Raw genomic sequence first — 24,005 nt, 5'->3', positions numbered from 1 at the left:
ATCAGGTTCAAGGCATACATTATTTGATTATTTTTTTTTTTTTTTTTGCTTGCACTGAAGCCAGGATTAGGTCTTTTTTCTGACACTTATGCCAGAGAAGCATTTATGTACTAAGATTAACACATGGGCTCTGATGCCACAGGATTAAATCCTTGCAGCAGCCAGACACAAGAAAGCCCTATAGTTTCCAAATTTTATAGCATCCCCTCCCCATCCGGACACCCAATCCATCTGTAACTAACACACTGCTAGAGGGGAGCATCACCTTTCCCTGAAAGTTGACAAATGTGGGTGCCCATCTTTTAGCTTTGGTAGAAACGAAGGTATTGGACCTACCTGAAGGCCAGAGGGGCTGCTCACCCCTCTCTGAATCTTTGCTGCTAAACCAGGTATTAAATGTCAGCACTTGGGGAAGATTCACTGACTGCCCACTCTGACCGTGGCAAGCGGAAGGCTCACAGTAAACAGAGTGTGTATATGTGCCTACAGATGTTCCAGTGAACACTGATCTAACGGGAGTAACTGACTGTGACCTTTTTTTTTTTTCTTGTCTTTAGATGGTTGAGGGAGACATCCACCAGGGTATACTCTCAAGATTTAACTATTTCCTTACCAATCAACAATAGAAACACAGTCCACTATTTGTAAAGACCAAAAAAAAAAAAAAAAAAAATCTGGCTGAAACCTGATTTATAATTAAAAACATTTTAGAAAAATATAGAAGAAAATGAATATAATTGCTGTGACTTAAATAATACTATTAAGAATCCAATGGTAAAGTATTTTTCCTAAAGCAGAGACCACTAATACCAATGCCAGTCATTTTGATCTTGAATTGCTCTTCAATCGTCTCATTTTCTTTTTCTTTTTTTTTTTAGGATTTTATTTATTTATTTGATAGAGAGAGACACAGGGAGAGAGGAAACACAAGCAGGGGGAGAGGGAGAGGGAGAAGCAGGCTTCCCGCTGAGCAGGGAGCCCGATGCGGGGCTCGATCCCAGGACCCTGAGATCATGACCTGAGCCGAAGGCAGACGCTTAACGGCTGAGCCACCTAGGTGCCCCATGGGTCTCATTTTCTTTAACGCAACGCTCAGAAGTCATTCTAATTATTGGAGGCCTCCTTCCAACTTGATATCAGGAGCTGCGGTGTAATATTGTACAGCAGAATGATTAAGAAAATGGGCTTTGGAGTCAAACTGACCTAGTTTTCTTTGCCAGGTCTGCCATTTACCAGTGGAGTTATCTTAATCTCTAAGCCTCTGTTTCTCTCTCTCTGAAATGGGGATAATAGAAGTAGTCACCTCAAAAGATTGCTGCAAAAAGATTAAGTCAGATAATATCTTTAAAGTGCTCAGTGCCCAGTAGCAATGAATGAGAGTTCCTGGTGCTGCACATCCTTGTCAGCATTTGGTGTCGTCAGTGTTCTGGATTCTGGTCATTCTAACAGCTGTGTAGTGGGGGCTCACTGTTGTTTTAGTTTGCATTTCCCTGATGTCATATGATGTGGAGCATCTCTTCACGTGCTTTTTTTGTCATCTGTATATCTTCTTTGGTCAGGTGTCTGTTAAAGCTTTAGCTCATTTTTTTAATCAGGTTGTTTTCTTATTGTTGAATTTTAAGAGTTCTTTGCATATTTTGGTTAACAGTCCTTTATCAGATGGGTCTCTGGCAAATATTTTCTCCCAGTCTGTGGCTTTTCTTTTTATTCTCTTGTCAGTGTCTTTAGCAGAGCAGAAGTTTTTAATTTTAGTAAGGCCACCTTATCAATGATTTCTTTGATGGATTGTGCCTTTGGTGTTGTATCTAAAAAGTTGTTGCCATTCCCATGAACTATGAACTTGATGGCTTTGCATTTTTTTGTTTAGGTCTGTGATCCACTTGAGCTAATTCTTGTGAAGGGTGTAGGTCTGTGGCTAGATTCATTTCTTACCTTTGGAAATCCAGTTGTTCCAGAATTTTTGTTGAAAAGATTATCTGTGCTGTACTGTCTTACCTTTGCTCCTTTGTGAAAGATCAGTTGATTGTATTTATGTGGGTCTATTTCAGTGGTCTCGGTTCTGTTCTATTGATCTGTCTGTTCTTTCACTAATGCCACACTGTCTTGATTACTATAGCTGATTTAATTTTAAAACAATTCATTAAAAACATTTACTTCAGGAAAAATATATACCACTCATGAGCCCATCACCTAAGCATAAAATTTTTTATTGATTTGGCTCTATTACAGTGTTTATCCAAATATATATACGTTTTACCTGGTTTTAAAGCAAATGCATTTAAATTTTGTTTTATCTTTTTAATATAACATTTCATATACACTATAAAATGTCTATTTTATTTTCTTTTTAAAAATATTTTATTTATTTATTTGAGAGAGAGAGAATGAGAGACAGAGAGCACGAGAGGGAAGAGGGTCAGAGGGAGAAGCAGACCCCCTGCTGAGCAGGGAGCCCGATGTGGGACTCGATCCCAGGACTCCAGGATCATGACCTGAGCCGAAGGCAGTCGCTTAACCAACTGAGCCACCCAGGTGCCCTATGTTTTATTTTCACCTTTGTAATTTTTAATAACATCCTAAAATTCCATTAAGTAAATGTAACATAATTTATCTGACCATCCACCATTGTTGGTCATTTAATCATTTCCATGTGGCTTAGATGATAGAATGCACGATCAAAGGTAGACAGGTCTGGACTTGAGTCTCAGTTCTGCCACTTACTAGCTAAATGATCCTTTTGAGCTTCAGTTTCCTTATCTCTGAAACAGAGATGATACCTGCCTTATTGTAAGGATTAATGGATATAAAATGTCTGGTGTAGAAGAGTGTACTCAGTAAATCTTGTCTGATGATGATGATACTATAAATATATTTGTACAAGTGACTATTTTAATTCTTTGCAAAATTTTAGGATATATTTTCAGGGTTGACTTTTTAAAAACTGATAAGTAGCTCAGTTGTTTGGCTGGTTTCCATCATTTGAAGTGTTGGCCCATCCTTTATTATTATTATTTTTTAATTTTTTATTGTTATGTTAATCACCCTACATTACATCATTAGTTTTAGATGTAGTGTTCCATGATTCATTGTTTGTGCATAACAGCCAGTGCTCCATGCAGAACGTGCCCTCTTTAATACCCATCACCAAAGGATGGCCCATCCTTTAAAAAAGCATCCTCATCTCTTCTAGTTACTTCCATGATGATTTTTTTCTTTGCCTGCAAAAGAGTATTGGATTATTTCCCTAACCTGTTTATGGTGTTATATAATGATTATAGTACTTGAAATTCCAGCATCAGTGACAGCTCTCATAAAGTTGACATATTGGATATCTCCAAGTAAATGCAAAATAAGAAATGTAACATAGAAACCATGGGTATGTTTAGGCAAGTATTTTCGTCTTTGTATTTTACTACTAACATCAGAAAACAGGCAGTTTGTTGCTGAATGGGTTATTTGTTTCCTGAAGCCGCTGGAAATTAGCAACACATTTGGAAATGGGTTTTAAAGCCCTCAGCCTTTGCCACACCATTAGGAGGGCATTGAACTTGCAGTGATCTCAGTCAAGATCCTAGTCTGCTAAAGTGCTCAGCATAGTAACTAAATGTGAAGTAATCAACAGTATTTACTGATCATCCGCTATGTACAGAGGCATTAGAGAATTAGAAAAATTATCACAGACACAGGGCTTGCTTTTAAGGAACATACATGGTAATAGGACGAAGCAACTTTACATGCTTCTTATGCTCAACCTTAAAATTCTTAAAAGTTCACCAAGAAATAATTGTAGGTTGCTCAGCCCATTCTTAAACCTTGAGGCAGAATCAAATTCAAACTTCCACTGAAATATGTTGATTTCTCCTACCTTACATCCAAAAACAGTGGATAATTAAAGAATGCAAGTCAGTGCAATTCCAGAATAAAATAATTTTTATTTAGCAGCAGGGAGATGAAAGTAACAGGCTGTACTGACATAGTAATTGAACAATTAGGAAGCATAATTGGAGAAAAACAGAATGCCAGCGATGGTAGATAGCTTCAAGTCCAGTCCCTTTAGTTTTACATTCAAACAACTTAAGGCCAGAGAATTTAAACCACATGACAAGGGTAACACAGCTGCAGGGGTGTGTATACATGGTGGGCTGAGGGGAGGCAGGAGAGAAGCACTCTTGTGTAAACTCATGACTGTTTTTGTGCCTCTCAAGCATTTCCATCCCCATTTTATAAATGGAGAAACAAATTACATGGTTGCTTAATGAATTAATAAGTGTTAGTGACAACTTTTCATAGCATTCTGATAGGAATAGACAATTTTTACTTCTTAAATAAGTGGCTGATTTTTAAGGAAATAATATAAATAGCATAGGAAAAGGAGATATTTGACTTGAGTGAATTCCATAATGGGAGCTACAACTGAAACTGGCAAAGAGGAGAAAAGAGGAAGGAAGAGGAAATATATTGAAGGAAGCAATCTACAGTTAGTATGATGGATTGTCAAGAGAAGAACATGACAAGTGACTTGTCACTTTTTATTTAGGGCAATTAATTAAATATGGCGACCTGACTGGGATGACTGGTATTTCCCTGTATTTCATTGTTCTGTGATTTAAGGTGGACTCTGCCGTAAAATAAAATGGAGAAAAATTTCAGAGGTGATTTACAATGTTGTACTAGAAAAAAAATTCACTTCAAAAAGTTTTATTTTTAGAGAAGGAGGGATTTGGTGTTTCTTAGTTACTATCTTTGGATATAGAAGCCATGTTGGTGTATGTATGTTATGTTGTATACATTGAAGCAAAATTGCAAATAAAGTGCTGAGATTAATTGGAAGCTGGGAAGGCACTGTACTAGCTCTTAAAGCTCATTTATTATTCCGCAGTCATAGGAATTTAGAATAAAATGGGAAATGCATCTTTAAAATCCTATTTCTTGGGCGCCTGGGTGGCTCAGTCGTTAAGCGTCTGCCTTCAGCTCAGGTCATGATCCCAGGGTCCTGGGATCGAGTCCCACATCGGGCTCCCTGCTCGGCGGGAAGCCTCCTTCTCCCTCTCCCACTCCCCCTGCTTGTGTTCCTGCTCTCACTGTCTCTGTCAAATAAATAAATAAAATCTTTAAAAAAATTTAAAAAAAATCTTTAAAATCCTATTTCTTTTAAGAGAATGTCATATGAAAAGGTCGATTTTATTAGCAAGATCTGGCATTTTGAAACACTCAGAAATGAATTTCTGCAGGGTTGATTTAGTTGGGTTTGTCTGCACCTGCTCCTAACTAGCTGTGTGGATTTTGCTTTAAAGCAAGCTTCCTGGTGTTGTAAGTGCCGTGCACTGTGCAGGTGGCCGGCGGGCTCAGGAGGCTGGAGAGAAGGGGATGACTGCAATTAGGAGTGAGTGCCTTTGTGTTACAGTTGTTCTGCGGAGAGAAAACACGAGCATTAATAGGACATTGCATCCCACGTGAAGGTGGGATTACAATTGAGCTCAGAAATCTCTTATGATTGAAATATTGTTGCATGATTATAGAGCTATACAGTTGACTCAGAAACTCCTGCCTCTACTGGATTCACAGCTTTATTAGGTCCTTGAAAAAAAATGTTCCATCAGAGACTTAACTGTTACCATTTGTAACTCACTGATGTAGTTGATTACATTTCTGAAGATGGGAGATCAGTTTTGAATGTGGTTGAAAGATGTGTATTGACGTATATTGAACATTTTTCTTGATAAATGTACTAGTCTAGAGTTAATGTACTTGTGGGAGCTTTATGTACTTGTAGGGGGTGAAGGTAGGGTATTTACTTGTGATCATCCATAACTTGAACTTTTTCCACAAAGGGGATAAACAAAAGTGGTAGAGAAAAAGAAGTCTGATTTCTGAAACAGTAGATTTTCTGAAATTTGTCTTGTGGGTATATCCTTCAGATTCCGTGTCCACTGGCAATCTGCTTTTTAAAAAACAATAGGTAGTGAGTGGGGAGAGGAAGTTTGAATGCTTAACTGTTTGCATTTTTCTTTGTTTAATGGAATTAATAACTGTGTAATTGAAAACAGTCTAATACTCAGTTGACCTGCCTCAGTAAGTCAATGCAGACATTTCTGGATTGACTTAAACAGCTTGAAGGAAGAGTATATTTTGGGGAAATAAAATTGATTTTAAGCAATCTGCTGATGAACAGCAAGGCTTAATGAATGATAGCCTCAAGAAACCTCATTACAGTAGCTTGGATGGATGAGCCAGAAAGGGAAGCAAATTTTTCAAGAGGAAAGTTTCTGCTTAAACATGTAATGTTATAGATTAATGTTGTTCCCATCCCCCTAGAGCTTTCTGCAGGGGGGAAAACAATCAACATGCATGAGTTCCAACATTCTTGGTAAACTTTTAGTGATAATTTTCTTTTCTTAAATCTTTTTTGCCTTAATTGGTTTAGCCTTCTTCTCCTGTTCTTTTTCCCCCCCCTTCTAAACTTTTAACTTTGAAATAATTATAGATCACAGGATAGACTTAAGTTGCAAAAAAAAATGTATAGGGAGATTTTATGCACCCTTGTTCCAGCCTCTTGCAGTGTTAACATCTTATATATCTGTAGTACAATATAAAAATTAGGAAACTGATAGTGGTGCAATCCACAGAACATATTCAGATTTCACCAGTTACATATACACTGATTTGTGTGTGTGTGTGTGTGTGTGTGTGTGTAGTTCAACTATATCACATGTGTAGTCTTGTATAACCACCACCACAGTCAAGATACTCAGCCGTACCACCACTGCAAGACTCATGGTACCCTATTTATATCCGAATCCACCCTCCCTCCATCCCTAATCCCAGCAACCATTGGTCTGTTCTCCATCTTTATAATTATGTTGTTTCATGAATGTTACATAAATGGAATCATGCAGTATGTGTGTAGCTTTTTGAGACTGGCTTTTTTCCACTAAGCACAGTTTCTTTGAGGTTCATCCAAGTTGTTGCATAAATTAATAGTTTTTCTTTTTTATTGCTGAGTAGTATTCCATGGTATGAATGTACCATGGTTTGCTTGACTATTCACCCATTAAAGGACTTTTGGGTAGTTTCCTGTTTTTGGCTGTTATGAATAAAGCTCTCTGAACATTCATATACAAGTTCTTGCATGAGAATAAGACTTTATTTCTCTGGGATAAATACCCAAGAGTTAAGTTGTTAGTGTGTATGGTAAGTCCATTTTTAGTTTTGAAAGGAACTGCCGAATTACTGTCCAGAGTGGCTGAATCACAGCAATGTATGAGTTATCCAGTTTTACTGCATCCTTGCCAGCATTTCATGTTCTCACAATTTTTTCTGATGATTTTTCTCACCCGTTCTGAGGAGTGTGTAGTGATAGCTCATTGTGGTTTTAATTTCTATTTCTTTAATGGCTAATGATATTGAATATCTTTTCATGACATTATTTGTCATTTATATATCCTCTTTGGTAAAATGTCTGTTGATGTCTTTAGTTTTTTTAATTTGGATTTTTCTTTAATATTGGGTTTTGAGAGTTCTTTATGTTTTATGTGCTAGTCCTGTGTTGTACGTGTAATTTAAACATTTTCTCCCAGTCTATGATTTTTCTTTTCCTCTTCTTAACAAGATCTTAACGAGATCTCTTCTTAGCAAGAGCTTTCACAAAACAAAGTTTTGAATTTTGATGTGGTTTAATTTATCACTTTTTTTTTTTTTCTTATAGAGCATGCTTTTGGTGTCAAGTCTAAGAACTCTTTGCCTGGTCCTATGTCCTAAAGATTGTCTATATTTTTTTGTGCTTCTTTGATAAAATTCACTATTTTGCCTTGAGATGTTTTTATTGTTCTTACTCCTATCACAGCCTTCATTTAAAAATACTTTCACCGTATTCCATATTGCTATATTTTAAAAATAATCACCACACGGGTCATCAGAGTCATTCCTGTTCCAAAAATGGAGTCCTGTATAAAATGCATAGATTATAATCCTCTTTAGGAAAGGAACTAGATCTGTTTCTCTTAAGGCAGCTTTTGTGGTATCTGTGTTCATGGTAAGCATGTACTTAGCCCACATTTTTTATTAGATGCAGTTTTTAGAATGGGTGTCTCCTTTTTTTCTTTTCCTCACGGTGAGATTTTGTCAAGGAAAAAAAAATACAGCTGAGACATGCCTACTACTAAGACCTTTGCGTGGATGACAATACAGCTTCTGCCTTTGTAAGCTCTGTAGTCAATAGTAATCCCCAAGCTTTTCCCAACTCCAAGTGTTTCCTTTAAAATTCACTGCAGAAGTGTACCTAGAGGAGGTGTTTGTTGTTGTTGTCGTTTTCAGAGACGGAGGGAGAGAGAGAGAGGGGAGAGAGGAAGTCTAGAGGGACAGAGGGAGAAGGAGAGAGAGAATCTTAAGCGGGCCTCAATCTCACAACCCTGAGATCATGACCTGAAACGAAATCAAGAGTTGGACACTTAACTGACTGAGCCACCCAGGTGCCCTGAGGAAGTCTTTATATAGAGGTCTAGATGCTTATGCCACCAACATTTTGGTGATAACAAAGAGTTCTGTGCCTTTAAGTGTTAGGAAAGGTTCATTGGGAGAAGTTTATAACTTGAAGTGCAGTGTATTCTTTGATGCTAGAATTGTATGTGTGTTTTTTTTTTTTTAAGATTTTTATTTATTTGACAGAGAGAAAGACAGCCAGAGAGGGAACACAAGCAGGGGGAGTGGGAGAGGGAGAAGCAGGCTTCCCGCGGAGCAGGGAGCCCGATGCGGGGCTCGATCCCAGGACCCTGGGATCACGACCTGAGCCGAAGGCAGACGCTTAACGACTGAGCCACCCAGGCGCTCCTAGAATTGTATGTTTTTATCTCATCCTGATAAAACACAGTAGAAGAGTTACCGCGCGCGCGCACGCACACACACACACACACACACACACACACACACACACACACTTTGCCTTGCTTTGCCTCAAGGTGTTTTGTATGTTACGGGGTACAGAGTGTAGTTGGAGGCCTGGGTATACCCATCTGGGTGAGATTGCTGCCTTTTCCTTAATTTCCTGCTGACTTCATGTATACCTTGAAATTCATAATCAAAAGCATGTCTTTACTACTTTTGATATGAGAACCACATTACTGTTCCTCATCGGTAGTCATTACTTGACAAAAACCCTACCTAAATTTTCTTTCCCAGATTTATTCATTTATTCTCTATCACTGGACTAGATGACCTTCAGGTTTCTCTCAACCCTGAGAATCTGTGACAATTTCAGTCATTGGATTTCTTTCTTTCTTTTTAATATGATCTAAAAGACATGAAAAATATTAGAGGATGCAAAATAGGTGTAGTTCTGTCAAGGAAGAGGAAATCAGTTCATACTGAGTCTCTTCTATCACATAAGTAAATCTGTGCACTTGCTATGTAATTTGGTCTTTTTGAGATTTGCCCATTTTCCAAAATATAAAAGGAGACCCATCCTGTGAAATACCAAGGCTGATGGTTTCATTTCCGTAGGCAAGGTGAATTCTTTTGATAATATTCTGTCTTACCATTCAGCACAGCAGGAGATTCTTGTTGAGCAGAACTATGAAAAATTGAGAAAGTGGATTTTGACAGCCTCTGCACAACTCTTTAAAAATGTGTTATTTATTATTTTAGAATATCAGCAGTAAACCTCACAGTCTAAAAAAGACAACCCTATTTTTACCAACACACAACTCTCTGTGCTGTTAAAAAGCAGGTTACACACTTTGAGAGACTAGCTCATGGCAACTTGTTTCCGAAGATTTAACCACTCTTGCCTCTAAAAGTTGCATTTTGTTTAGGTAGGTTGCATTAAGAAGAGATCTGAAGATAAACATCAAAGATGTGCTAAATCAATGGTGAGAATTCCACATGCCATATTTCATAATAATGTCCTTTCAGAGAGCACAGAACACTAACTGGTTTGGGTGTTTGTTTCATTATTTGGTGGTAGAAAACAGGACTCCAAGAAGGTTATATGCTTTTTCTCTCCATCTCTTAGTGACTAGAGAGGAAGAGAACCAAGCCTGTGGTCTTCCTGTGAAATTTAGTAGTCCAAGCAGAGCAAAACATCCTCCCTGTGTTTCCTCCTAGCAGCTGTGATTGTGAAAGTGTGTGTGATTTACTGGTCAGTATTTCTACACATTTACTTATAGTCACAATGTGTTCTAGGTCTTTCATGCAGAGCTCTAAGCCTTAAAACAGAAAAACCAAACCAAAACAAAGAACCCTATTATGGGCAAGTGTCTCTCTTTCTGTCCCTTTTTTTCTTTTAGAAAAAATACTTCTTGGTAAAAACACAAACGTACGTGAATGGCAACTGAAAAAGCATTGCTTCCTTCCAGAAAACCACTAGGATTTGCATAAACCACTTGACTGGTAAATGATTATCTGCTCTGTCAGTCCCTGGGGACTTTTAACATTAGGTTATTTGTATTTTTATAGATAAGGTAAGTTCTGAATTTGCAGGTGGGTATTTGTTAAACTCTTCAAATAATGACAGTTTATGAAACTGGATTTTCCAAAAGTCTTTTAAAAAAAGTCAATGAAAACATTTCCTCTCCTGGATTGTGATAACCCCATGAATAAAATTAAAGGCCTTGAAGGAGTTTGAATTTGTGCTGTGCATAGCCTGTTAATTATTTCCCTTTGGTAAAACTGAGATGTGTTAAGGCTAAAACCTCAAAATATACCACTTTGAGAACTGGAAAGGAAGTTTAAAAGAATTTCTATTATCACTTTTAAAGCATCCACAAGGAGACATTTACAGCAATATAAAACACAACCTGGCTGCTTCTGTTTGGTATTTGCTCGCTGAAGTAGATTACCCAAGATGGTTTGAGGAAGAGATTGATGTCATTCAGAGTTGGAATTTTGCTGGGGTCCAATTCTGGAAAAGCAGATTGACATGAACATTCTTGTAATTAAGTACATGTCCTACTGACAGTGAAATAATAGCCACCTTCAAATTTATTTATTTTATCTGGCAACTGCAGCATAATTTATTAAACTTTGGCATGCTGAAGTCTGGCAGTGTTACAGGTAAATTTGCATAAACCCCAACTGATGCTTTTTCCTATATTTAATTTTCAGGTACAAATAGTTTGAAACAGTTTCTTTCATTTTGAGTTCATCTACAGCTACATTGAAAATTTTCATTTTATTTCTTGTGGTTTTCGGTCTTCTACAACACCTTGTTTTTATCTAGGGGTGTAAAGCATGAGGGCTTATCTTGTTTATCTTTAGGTGACATCAGTGCCTTCAGTCAGAGGGGTCACGGTCAAAGCAGGTCTTTGTGTAGGCAAAGGACAGAATACTAAGGCTGATCTGTTACCATCACGATCATCATGGCTGCCATTTCTGAGGGGCCACGTGTGCCCATTTGATTCTCAGCAATCCTGTGAGGTGCGTGTAGATTCACAGTTCCTTATTAAAAACCCTTAGGGTCAGATGTGTTTCAGAATTCAGAATTTTTTGGAGTTTAGAAAGGTAATCAGGGATAATCCCACGTATGACAAAATCTCCAGTGAGGTCTGGGAAAGCACCTCAAAAGCAAGCCAGTTAATATTTCTTCAGGGAAATGTATGAGTAGTCACACTGAGTAGAATAAATAAAAGCCATAAATACTTTCATATTAATTCAGATCAGGTCTTGCCCCCAAATGAGGTTGGGCATCGTCTTATGAAAACATTTTTGTGTCTTTCCAAACTTTTGATAAATACCAAATAAATAAAGTTAATAACAGGTAACAAAATATTACTCTTGTTTTGGAAAAATAGAGGAAGGTTGGTGCTTTCTCTTCCTGCTGTACACTGTTGGAGAACCCCCTCCTTTTCTATTAGCCCCCACAAATTATACTGACTACTTAGGCAGTAATTACTCTTCTGCTCTCTGTAGATAGTAAATTTCTCAAAGCTATGCAAGAATGGTATTTCCTACAGAATGAATGGAATTTAACAAGATGAAATATCACAAGGAAAAACAAAGTTCAAACTGCAAGGATGGAGGCATCGTGTCTTAGCTGACAGGCAGGCAGCAGTCTGTTAAATGAACTGACAGTGTGAAGGGGCTACCAGCAATGTGAACGCACTTCAGCTACACGGCAGGAGTGCCATATTGAGGATGTAAGAGTCCGTCCAGTCTCACTGGATCCAGACCATATCTGGGGTCTTGGCTTCGTTTTTCGATGGCATATTTTAAAGGGGGATGCAGGCAGTGTGAACCTTTTCCAGGTAGATTGAGCAGGAGGGTGGAAACACTTGAAGCTGTGTCATGTAAGGCACAGGTGGAATAAGTGGGCAAGTTTGGTTGAAAGTTCTGCCAGCTTCTAGCAGTGTTGGACTACCGTACCTGCTCAAATGAGCAATTTCAGCTTCATATCGATTGGCTGCCAGCTGTATGCCACATTCTACGCTGTTAAACATTTGGGATACAAAGATGAAAAGACAGGGGCCCTGCCTTTCATGGGCTTTGTGTCTACTAGGACACAGAAGTGTACACAGCTATTTCCAGTACAACCTGATAGGTGGGACAGTAACCACAGTATAGGGGCAGCACAGAGAAATTACCATTAGCTCCCTGTGGTGATGGGAGATGGAAGGCTAAAGCCTTCAGAGAGAAACTGAATTCTGAGCTGGGTTTTGAAAAAGAAATTTAAGTGAGTGAAATAAAATTGAGAAGGGACAGCATAGGCTTGTTCAAATATTTGGAAAGATGTCCTGTATAAGAAGGATTGAAATGATTCAGTATGATCTCAGGGGCTCAGGGACCAGTTGGGGAAGTGTGCAGGGAGAGATATTTAAAAGAGGTCTTAGATAGAGCTGTCCAAAGGTTTCTTTGGAATGTTTGGAGTTCCTAGTCCCTGTATGTGTTGAAGCACAGACAAGTCAATTGTTTGGCAGCAATAGTACAATAGTACACGGTGGGGGCAGAGTGTCACGCAATGGATAGAGTGAAAAACATAGTGAAGTGCTTAAGGGCATGGGTTCTAAGGATCCGGCTCTAGAACCTGCTACTTGTACCAACTGGCTCTGTGACCTGAGCTCAGATTGTTATGAAGTTAACATTAGCCTGCTCAGAACAGCCCTTGATACATAGTAAGTGCTAAATAAGTAGCTAATAAATATTAGCTATTATCAGGGTGCCTGGGTGGCTCAGTTGTTAAGCGGCTGCCTTCAGCTCAGGTCATGATCCCAGGGTCCTGGGATCGAGCCCCACATTGGGCTCCCTGCTTGGCGGGAAGCCTGCTTCTCCCTTTCCCACTCCCCCTGCTTGTGTTCCCCCTCTCGCTGTGTCTCTCTCTGTCAAATAAATAAATAAAATCTTTTAAAAAAAATATTAGCTATTATCATTGTCATTGGATGGGTGGTTGACACACCCTTTGAAGTCCATCTCACCTTGAAAGACTTCGAATTTCTGCAGATTTCTACAGCATTTTCAAGGAGGCTGGCATTGCACAACTCTCCCTAGCTCATGTTTTTCTTTGTCTCTTAGATAAAGTGGCCTCGTGAATAGGAATGCCTGCCCAAATATCAGAATTGGAGATCATGGATGAAGATCAATTAATTGAAGAAGTCTTGGATAAGTTTGTTAATTGCCATGAACAAACGTACGAAGAATTTCTGAGCACTTTTACTCATCTTTCAAAAGGTAAAATGGAGAAGTAAACTTTCTACAGCAGTAGAGATAAAGAATTTTCTTATAATTTTATGTCTTTGCTGCCTTTTCAAGAAGACTGTGCAATAAGCATCCATTCATTTCTTTCTTTTGATAGCTGATCAGGTGTTGGAGACCGACGCATGTAAATACCAACATTTTTATACAACCAAGAGTTGCATTATGGAGTCAGAGCCATTGCATTTGAGAATTAAAAGGGACCTGAGAAATCATTTTGTGTAATTCCTTTATTTTTGAAGAACTGTAACTGCAAAGAGTGGAGGTTTTTTAAAGCATATTTAAAACTTTTAAGAAATATAGTATAGGCTATGGAGTTACAGTGCATCCATTTGGGTCCTGGCATGGCCACTTTTTGGGGTAGGTGATCTTGCGCGAGGGGTTTGAGTAAAGGGGGGTAATAATAGTACCTTAAAGGTTGATGAAGGTTGATTGAGGTAATCCAAGTCAAACGCTGAGCATGGTGGCTACCACATAAGTACTTAATGAATGCTGGGTATTGTGTTGTTGTCATTGTTATGACAGTGATGCTAGAGTTTCTGTAGAATGGAAACAACCCTTTAGATGGGAAGTGATAAACTAAAGCCTAAAGGCCAGGCCCACGTTGTGTGTTTCATTATGTGTCTTGTGTTTTTTCAGTTGAGCCAACATTTAAAAGTTGGGAAATTTTACATAAAAATATTGACTTTTTTTTTTTTTTCTGATTAAGAGAGAAGACCTGTTACCTCTTATTTCCCTGATGGCAATAGCAGCTAGAGCTCGGGAGCCCTTGCCCTGTGAGCCCCCTGTTTGTCACACCCTCTGGCACTCACACATTCTAAAAATGTGTGTATATACTTCGCCTGCTTCATTCACCCAAGTGGCTCCTGTAGGCATTTGAGTTTGTAATCTTTGTTCTGGGGTCTGCTTTAGACGGCCTGCCACTGGCTTGCTCTCAATTTGGTCCTTTGTGGGTCATTGGTCCACATTTGTGAGGCAGTTGGTTCTCCACCTTACTGCACTTTGGACTCACTGGAGGGTATTTTAGAGCATGGTGATTCTGAATCTTAGCTGGGGCCCAGGAATCTGTATTTTGTAAAAATTCCTCTGGTGGTTCTAATGTGTACCCAATTGAGAACAGGGAGTTTCATAATCTCCTGGGGTGATGACACTTGTCAAGATACTTGACTTCATGATTTTAAGTCATGACTCATGTGTCCTTAACAAATGTGTAAGAAGGGTATTTACAATGAAGAAAAGGAAGATAGTTGGAATATTGATATTTGTTTTGTTTACACTTTTAAACTGTGGACTGTTTTTGTTTACACTTTTTTTTTTTTAAGATTTTTTATTTTTTATTTGACAGAGAGAGTACAAGCAGGGGGAAGTGGCAGGCAGAGGCAGAGGGAGAGGGAGAAGCAGACTCCCAGCTGAGCAGGGAGCCTGATGCGGGGCTTGATCCCAGGATCCCGGGATCATGATCTGAGCCGAAGGCAGACGCTTAACCGTCTGAGCCACCCAGTGTTTTTGTTTACACTTAATGGAAAAATATTTAGTGGAAATGTTTAATGGAAAAATATTTAATATTTCCATTAAAATGGAAATAGTTTACTTTGGGGCTCTGAATGATCTGTTTTGACAGGATATGTGGATCAAATTAATCTTGATTAATGACCAAATCATCTTTTGGTCTATGAACTTGGGTTTGGGAAGATGTTTGCCTTCTCTGAGCCTAATGATTTTGTTCCAGGCTCTTTGTACCTAACAGAACAGTGTGAATGGTTGGGGGTGGGTGTTGGAAATAAGGCTAAAACTAGCAGGATTAATACATTCTGGCATTTTGATAATCCAGATTATTTTGGAAATTACTTGTAAAGCTGAGTTTATTTTCATATCTGAAAAAGTAAGAACTTCTTGCAAGCACTTGGATATTTTAAAGAGGTTCTGATGGGCTTTTTTGGGGTAAGGGGGATATTCTGTTTTCACATTTCTGTAAGGTCACTGCATGCTGAGAAAGAAACTGTTGCAGATGTGGTGACTTCATTGCGAGTTCTGTGTTGGGCCTCAAACTGAGCTGAAATGATGACGCAAGTCACATAAACTGCATCCCAAGCACACTTTTTTTTTCTCCTTTCAAAATATCCCTAGGCGCCAGTTCAGATTATAAACTAATGACCTGAAAAAATTCCTTCTAAAGCACAAAGAATTGTGAGTGCAAAAAATGTGTCTTAAATCAGTCAGCATCCTTGGGTCCCTCCTCCCCCTCCTGAAACATTTAAGTACTTTCTGAAAAACCAAACAGCACTTAGGGACAGCCTAGGCATCGAGTGATAGCCCCCAGAACTGATCTAAGTGAATGTGGTTAGTTCTGTTCTACGGAAGACATGAAGGCTGTTTCTTCAAATTTTTCCCCTTCTTTCCAGCCCTTCATTTGTCTTGGTGGGCTCAGTTGTTTTGCTGATGCATAGAATCTTCTCTCTGTGAAAGTGGTTATCATCACACACGCTCATGTACATTTCTTGAGAGAGTTTGGTTTCTCAAGTCTATTACAATTTCCCCTGATTGATTGTTCTATTTACTTTTATAATAGTTATATGCCAGGATGCTTATAGGATTCATTTTCTTTCCAAGAGTGTTAAAAGGGTCAGTACTCCTATTAAAAATATTTCCCTGGAAAAAATTAAACTACAGCCTGATTGAAAGAAATTCACATCACTGCTATAGACTGTTAGAAAATCGTTGGAAACTGTAAATATTGTAGCAAAATTCTCGCTCCAGTACATTGATGTCGATCAATTGTTGCTGTTTTTTTTTTTTTTAAAGCAACTGGTTTTTTTAATCATGGTACTTACTTGATAATAAATACATACTTGATAATAAATACAATGTTCTATCAAAATGTTTAAAGAGACGCATTAATTATTTGTTTTAAACAGTTATAATTGAATTCTCAGTAGTGTCATCAGTTCAAGAGAGTAAGATCAAGTCGTGAGATTTGTATTAGAAAATCAGTGTGCAGATTTTGGTTTTATTCATTATTTGGTGACGGTGTTATTATATTATTGATATTATTGTGGGTAAAGATAAGAGGCTAAGTTTCAATCTTTGGCATCTCAGTTTCTTTGTGAAGGTGATTAATTTACAGGTCTTTCTAAACTATCCATCTAGAGGAAAAATGTGTTTTTCTCTCCTTGTCTGACATATTTCTGTCGTTTGCTTAAGTTATAAAAACACAGATGTGAAAACGTATTTGATTTTCTGTTAATGCATTTATTCATTTATTCATTCATTAATTCTGTGTCTCCCGTGGTCTATGTATTGTTTTAGGTGATGAGGATCCAAAAATAAGATATAGTTTGTGTTTTCAAGCTCATAGTCCGGGAGGAAAGATAAAGAAGTAAACAAAAACTTACACTAGTGTATGATAAGTACCATAATGGAGGAGCTCATAGGAGGGCCCTGCAGCCCCTACTTGGTTGGGGAGGGCAATAAAATCTACCCATTGGAGAAGATGTCTGGTGAGTCTGCGGTAACCACTGACCCAAAACTTGCCTTGGGTCCTGAGACATAAATAAAATAGAGTGCAGGAAGTTTTGACAGATCAGAGCCAAATTGAAAGATGTTAAAAATGCCTCCGTTGTTGATTGTCCTTTGGAGCATGTTTCCATTTGTTTTAGTACTGATATATACATTCTTTAAAATAATATATGGTGGAGGTGGAGATGTAGCCTTGTTTTAGTAAGGGTGAGAGTTATTTCTAATTTCCTTCCACCCCAGGATTACCACATGGTCTGATTTGGAAGCCATCTGCTCCCATTTTTTAGAGCGTTAGTTACTACTCATATTGTGGTCACACAGAAATTATATATTTAAGAAGCCAATGACTTAGAAATGGACATTCAATCTTTTCAAGTCCATTTTGTTACATATAGTAGAAACCCTAGGGGGTGGTTACAGTAGTTACACGCAATTCTCAATCTCTCTCTCTCGCTCTCTCTCTCTCTCCCCCCCCCCACTGTTATTCTGATTTTGTTCTTCAGGCTACATGATTAATTTTCATTAAAGTTACCCACTTTACCAACTGTTTAACTTAAAATAGTTTGGAAATTGAAATGAATCTACTGAGGCGCGCTTGGGTGGCTCAGTCATTGAGTGTCTGCATTCGGCTCGAGTCATGATCCTAGGGTCCTGGGATCAAGCCCCGCATCGGGCTCCCTGCTCGGCGGGAAGCCTGCTTGGCCCTCTCCCACTCCCCCTGCTTGTGTTCCCTCTCTCGCTGTGTCTCTCTCTGTCAAATAAATAAATAAAATCTTTATAAAAAAAAGAATCTACTGTGATTTTATGATTAACTGTTAAATAAGTGTGTTTTTCATTCTTTCCTTTTAATCTTAAAACACATAGGATCCAATTCCCAAGTGATTCTACTGGTTTTAATATTACCACATAACAGCTTTCTATGCACTGCTATATTTATCTACTTTAACCTGTTTTCTTATGTCTAGATCAAAGATTTTAGTTTCTGATTTTGATGTGTGAGTTCGTTTCTAGTTCTCTTTATGCTATTCTCATTTCACTTGCAATACTTTGTGCTTTTAGTGTTTTATTATTCTTTCAACATGTCTTTGAAAAAAATCCCATCAACTCAACCTCCCTCTCCCTTCATACTTGTTAATATAAGAATTAAATTCCCCCTGAGGTAGAACATTCAGGACAAATAGCCAATGCCTGTGGCTTTATAAACTGGTGGTGGAGATTGTTCCAAACTCTTAGAGTTTCAAAACCTCTAAATAGGTTTCAATTTTTCTTAGATTTTAGTAATCTTATGTAATCATAAGAGAGCTTAATCCATATTTTTTACTTCATTCACATTTAGTTCTTTAAGGAACTACGCCAACGCTCTATCACCCTTGCAAATTTCAGGAATGTACAGTTACCATATGATGTGATCATTAGGTCCACATTGTCCAGTTTGGAGCCATTAGCCCATGTGGCAGGCAGCTGAGTACTTGACTTGTGGCTAGTGCAGCCCACTGAGTTTTAAATTTCACTTAATTTTAATTAGTTTAAGCTTAAATAAAAATATTGCTACTCAGTTCAGTTATTAGAAAACTTTTAAATGTGTTTGGGACAACTTGGGTATGTGAATCAATTTTTTCAAATGTAAATTTTATGAAATACAGAGTAGTCCCCCCCAACCCCCACCATTCGTGGCTTCACTTTCCGTGGTTTCAGTTACCTGTGGTCAACCAGGATTTGGAAGCAGATGGTCTTCCTTCTGAATTATCATCGAAGGTCATAGTAGCCCAATGCTAAATCACAATTCCTGCCTCATTCGCATCACTCCATCTCTTCCAATAGGCATTTTATCATCTCACATCATCACAAGAAGAAAAAGGCTGAATACGGTATAATAAGATATTTTAGAGAGACCACATTCACATAACTTTTATTATAGTATGTTGTTAATAATTATTCTACTTTGCTATTATTGTTGTTAATCTCTTACTATACCTAATTTATAAATCAAACTTTATCATAGGTATGTGTGTACTGGAAAAAACCAGTATAGATAGGGTTTGGTACTGTCTGCAGTTTCAGGCATCCGCTGAAGGTCTTGGAACAAATTCCTCATGGAAGAGGGGGTGACTACTACAAATACAGATCAAGTATTTCTGATGAAAAATTCACATCTGAATTGAGATAAGCTATGAGTGCAAAATATGCACAGGGTTTTGAAGACTTAGTATGAGAACAAAATGTAAAATATCTCAATAATAGTTTTATTTTTAACTACATCTGAAATGACAATATTTTGGAAAATTGGCTTAAGGAAAATACATTATTAAAATTAACTTTCTAAAATTTTAAAAAATGTGGTTGCTTGAAAATTTAAAACCACATCTGTGGCTTATGTTATATTTCTACTGGGCAGCACTGCTATAGACCAGTAGTTCTTAAGCTTGGTTGAATATCAGAAAAACTTTTATAATGTCAAACTTGTATAGGACTAAAGATTTCCAGACACTATCCTGGGCTTATTAAATGAGAGGCTCTATAGTGAGGGGTCTAGGAATTTTTACATTCATAAGACTCTTAACTAATAATTTGGCTGTACCACTAGTTTTGAGAACTGCTGGTTTACACTACAATTCTGATAATGCAGTCCCCCACACAGAGAAACAGACGTTTTTGAAAGGCAGAGGCAAAGGAGGGGAGAAACAATTGGAGTCAGGGAGCCCAGCAAGGACCCTGAACAGAAATACCTCTGTAGGGGTATGGCCCAGGGCCGGGGAGGGGGACACAGAGAGCAGGCAAGGCCAATGAGACCCTGATGGCACTTGGCAACCGGTGAGTGACAGAGGATGAGGGAGAAGAAAGAGTCAAAGATGAGTTGCAGGTGTCTTGCCTGGGAGAGGCCGAGGCCCACAGAGGCCGAGGGACTTGTTCAAAGGTACACAGTTCTCGTTTCTGGAGGCTTCTGTTTCTTTCCTTATTGAGCGTCTGTTCTGTCAAGAGCTTAGAATCCTGGGCTGGGATTTGCTTTACACTTCCAGACTGATAAGTTTTGAGTCGTCAGTTCAGCCAAACGAATATCACTAACCCGTACTTGACAACTTCTAGAAAATGTAATTAAAAACGAAAGTGGTGACAGCGCATAAAACAACACACTTCCGAGGTTGACATATCATTTTGGCCCCCAAAGCTGTTTTGAATTGGAACGTTAGAAAAGCACATCTTTAAACTTCCGTAGGGGTACAGAGAGACTTTTCCCAATCTGAAGGATGCATTTAAGACCTGCTGTAGAAAAATACCGCAGAGAAAAAAATAGTGAAAGCAGCTAGCCCTCTCACCAATCTCAGAGCAGGAAAGGATTTCAGTGGAGCATAAAACCAGCTTTCTCTCATAAAAGAAAACACCACAACAAAAAATAATCCTTGCTGTGTAGCTTTTTGCGGTTGTTTTCAGTCGAGTATTAGACAGAGCCCGGTGGGCTTAACATTGTTTTGATACCCTTGTAACTGGCAGATTGCCTGCCAGAGGAAGCTGGAAACGAACGGCCCGGCTTTCTGCTTCCAGGTGGCACTCGGGCCCCATTTTCGACACACTTGTTATCAGGCACTTCAATTCCCTACTGAATAATGAGTGGTGTTTTTAGTTCACAGGCCATTTGCAGTGTCTTTCTGTTACTCCTTTTTTTTTTTTTTTTTTTTTTTTTTCCGTTAGCCACACTGAGAAAAAAAAAAGGCAGCTTGGGAGGCACGTTTGCAAATGTAAGTTTTAACAGTGAAGTGCAAGGTGGAAAACAGCCCAACAAATAGCAGTAACCTTCCTTGGACTTAAGACATAGGCCATTGGGATGTTAATCTCAAGAGAAAGTTGTAAGAGGCATCCCAGGAGGACTTGCTAATGAAAGCAACCAGGCAATTAAAAAACGCCATTAATTAGTCTGGCATCCCAAGGGCGAGAATAAGGGAGCCCTGTCAAGGCTTTTCATTGACTCTTTTTTTTTTTTAATTGCTGGAAAGAGTAAAAAAAGAAAAAATTTCATGGTTTTATATTGATTTATATTGGTTTTATAGCAGTAGCCATATGTATGTGACTTCTTTGTCAAACACAGTACCAAATACCACCTAGAAGGCTGAAGGAGGAAAAAGTGTTGAATGAAGTGAAATCATATCTAGCGGAGCCCAGTGGAAGAAACAGCCCCAGCAGCAGTACCCTCTTCTTTCTCTTTGGGGGAACATCTGTAAATTGTAATTAAGCAATTTTCATTTGTTTCTCTATTCCTTTTGTCATCACTAAATCACTCCATTTAGGGAACAAATTGACAAATTAAGAGACACAGAAATCTGCTGGTTCAGTGGTGGAAGGAAATTTCCTCCCTCAAATTATGATGCACTTTGAGCTGATTAAGCTATTTTGTTTTAGATATATTAGCGTAAATGTTCAGCTGCGGTTGTTACAATTCATATTCTACCCATGAATATTTGGTCCATAGATAATCGTTTGTTTTCTGTGCCTGCTGTAGTTCAGGTATAATTGGATAAAGGAGAACAAATGTGTTTATGTATTTACAACATTTTGAATTATAACCATTAAATTTATTTTTGGCAGTGTTTTTGATGCATAGTATTTTGTTGCAATAAATTTATTTCTCAGTGAAATAAAATATTATGAGCTTTTAATTTGGTTGGTGTACAAATAAATAATTTTCTTCGAATCTCTTTATATGTTTTGAAGATGTATATGTTATATATATTTCGTGTGTGGATATAAATGAGAGAGGTGAATTTTCTTAGGCAAATGGAACCTTTACGAAATGTAAGCAGAAAACTGCTAGTGGCCAAATAAACTATTAAGATGGTCACAGTCACCTTTAAGTGGCTGATGGAAACAATATTGAGTGAGTGCACAGTTGTTTTGTATGCATTTGTCTTTAACTTGAGACGTTATTTTTACTAGTCATTGTTAAATGTACTGTTGTACTTGAAGAGGAAGAGTAAATTACATAGCTTGAAACCGAGGTGGTCTTAAGACTGCATCCTTTGATTCAGTTGAATGGATCTGTATTCAAATCTGGGTGGCTTTCAAATCTGGAATCTTTCAGCCATAGAACAATAATATTTTCTTTGAAATGGTCAGCTAAACCCAAAGGAATACGAACAGGAAACTTTATCGCAATCAAACTCATATCTTCTTTGTATGAAAATCAAACCACAGTCTGTCTAGTTTGAGATTGTTAGTGTCTTTTTTTTTTTCCCCTCCTACTTGGATTCCCTCCAGATGAGATAGATTTAAGTGGCACCAGTTAGCTCATTCTCCTTGAAGCGCACTGCTTCTTTAGCACAGAGAAGAATCATACCATTTTCATGTGTTTTTTGGGCTTAGCCTGCCTTTGCCTTAGGTTTTATTTTTTTTTTTTAAAGATTTTATTTATTTATTTGACAGAGAGAGAGACAGTGAGAGAGGGAACACAAGCAGGGGGAGTGGGAGAGGGAGAAGCAGGCTTCCCGCTGAGCAGGGAGCCCGATGCAGGGCTCGATCCCAGGACCCCGGGATCATGACCTGAGCCGAAGGCAGATGCTTAACGACTGAGCCACCCAGGCGCCCCTGCCTTAGGTTTTATAGTGTATGGATTGCTGATTAGAAACAAGGGATTGTGGATCAAGTGCCACATTTTCCTCCTCTTCTCCATCAATTATGCTTTGTGTGACTTACAGCCAGTCATCTAATTTCTGGGTATTAGGCTTAGTCCCCAATTAAAGTGTCAATGCAGTTCTTCTTGCAAATGTTGAGGTCATTTCAGTATTGACTGTGTTCCTGCTATATTTTAGGCATTGAGCTAAAATCTGGATATAAGATGAATGAGACAGAGTCCCTCGTCTGATATGTCATTCTTACTTATTTCGGTGTGCTCTGTGTTTCACATGCTCTAGATGTGTGAAGGCCCATGAGCAATCAAACAGACTGTATAGTTAGAGGTCAATTGGTAAGCTAATACTAACTACTCTTTACAGAGTGCTGATGTAACAATATGCAGAATATTGCCTTTGGTCTGGGGGACTCAGTTTTAGATTAGAATAAACCCTCTATATGAGTTTAGAAAGGAGCAATCAGAATGATTAGAACAGTGGATTTTTCAGACTGCTTTTTCTCCTTTTTTGACTTCAAGCCCTTTTTTTTTTTTTTTAATATTTTTTATGAGGGATGCCCTGAAGTGCCCTGAAAAAAAAAAAAATGAGGGAATGTGAAAGACATGTACAATTTAGGTGTGCTCTTGCATTGCTCTAATGCTTTGTGCCAATGAATGAGTCCCGGATTATTACAGATCTGTGCAGAAGATGTTATTCCACCTCATAAAGTTTGAAAACTCCTAAAAAGCATTTATTTGTAAAGGGATAGGAAAAAAAATCACTTTCCCTGACTTTCTCCAACCTGTGTGAATAAAAGAGGTTGTCTTAAGTCGATGCATCGTTGTGTAGGCAAGCAGAAGGAGGGCATGACTGATCTCAGGGTGAAGGAAAATTTTTTAGGTTGATGGGATTTAGTTTTATGAAGAGTTTAGTGTACTGCCCTTATATTTCTCACTTTGTCGCGAACAGGGCCAGTGTAATGGAAAGGGTTCTATTCAAGTTTAGGATTCAGAAGACCCGGTCCAGGCATTTATTAATTCTTTGACACTGCAGGCCTTCCACTTAATCTCTCTGAATCTGTAAATCAGGGATAATTCTGCCTGCTCAGTGTGTCTCATATGGTTGTTAGGTGAATCCGATGAAATATACATGAAGGTACTTTGTAGTTTTAAAGATGTACTCCAGTGTAGTTTTATTTATGGGGACTAATTATGA

General features: G+C 38.2%; 1 protein-coding gene across 3 annotated transcripts in view; it reads left to right on the top strand.

Moving 5' to 3' along the window:
• IFTAP (intraflagellar transport associated protein) overlaps positions 1 to 24,005 on the top strand; it is a 53,099-nt gene that overhangs the window by 3,426 nt on the left and 25,668 nt on the right. For all 3 annotated transcript variants that reach the window (XM_078059152.1, XM_078059150.1, XM_078059151.1), the window contains exon 2: positions 13,498 to 13,653. In XM_078059152.1, the coding sequence (XP_077915278.1) occupies positions 13,521 to 13,653 (133 nt within the window). In that variant the 5' untranslated portion in view covers positions 13,498 to 13,520. The remainder of the gene's footprint in view (positions 1 to 13,497; positions 13,654 to 24,005) is intronic.

Source organism: Halichoerus grypus, chromosome 11, assembly GCF_964656455.1.
Source record: "Halichoerus grypus chromosome 11, mHalGry1.hap1.1, whole genome shotgun sequence".
NCBI lineage: Eukaryota > Metazoa > Chordata > Mammalia > Carnivora > Phocidae > Halichoerus > Halichoerus grypus.
This window is presented reverse-complemented; position numbering and strand designations above follow the sequence as displayed.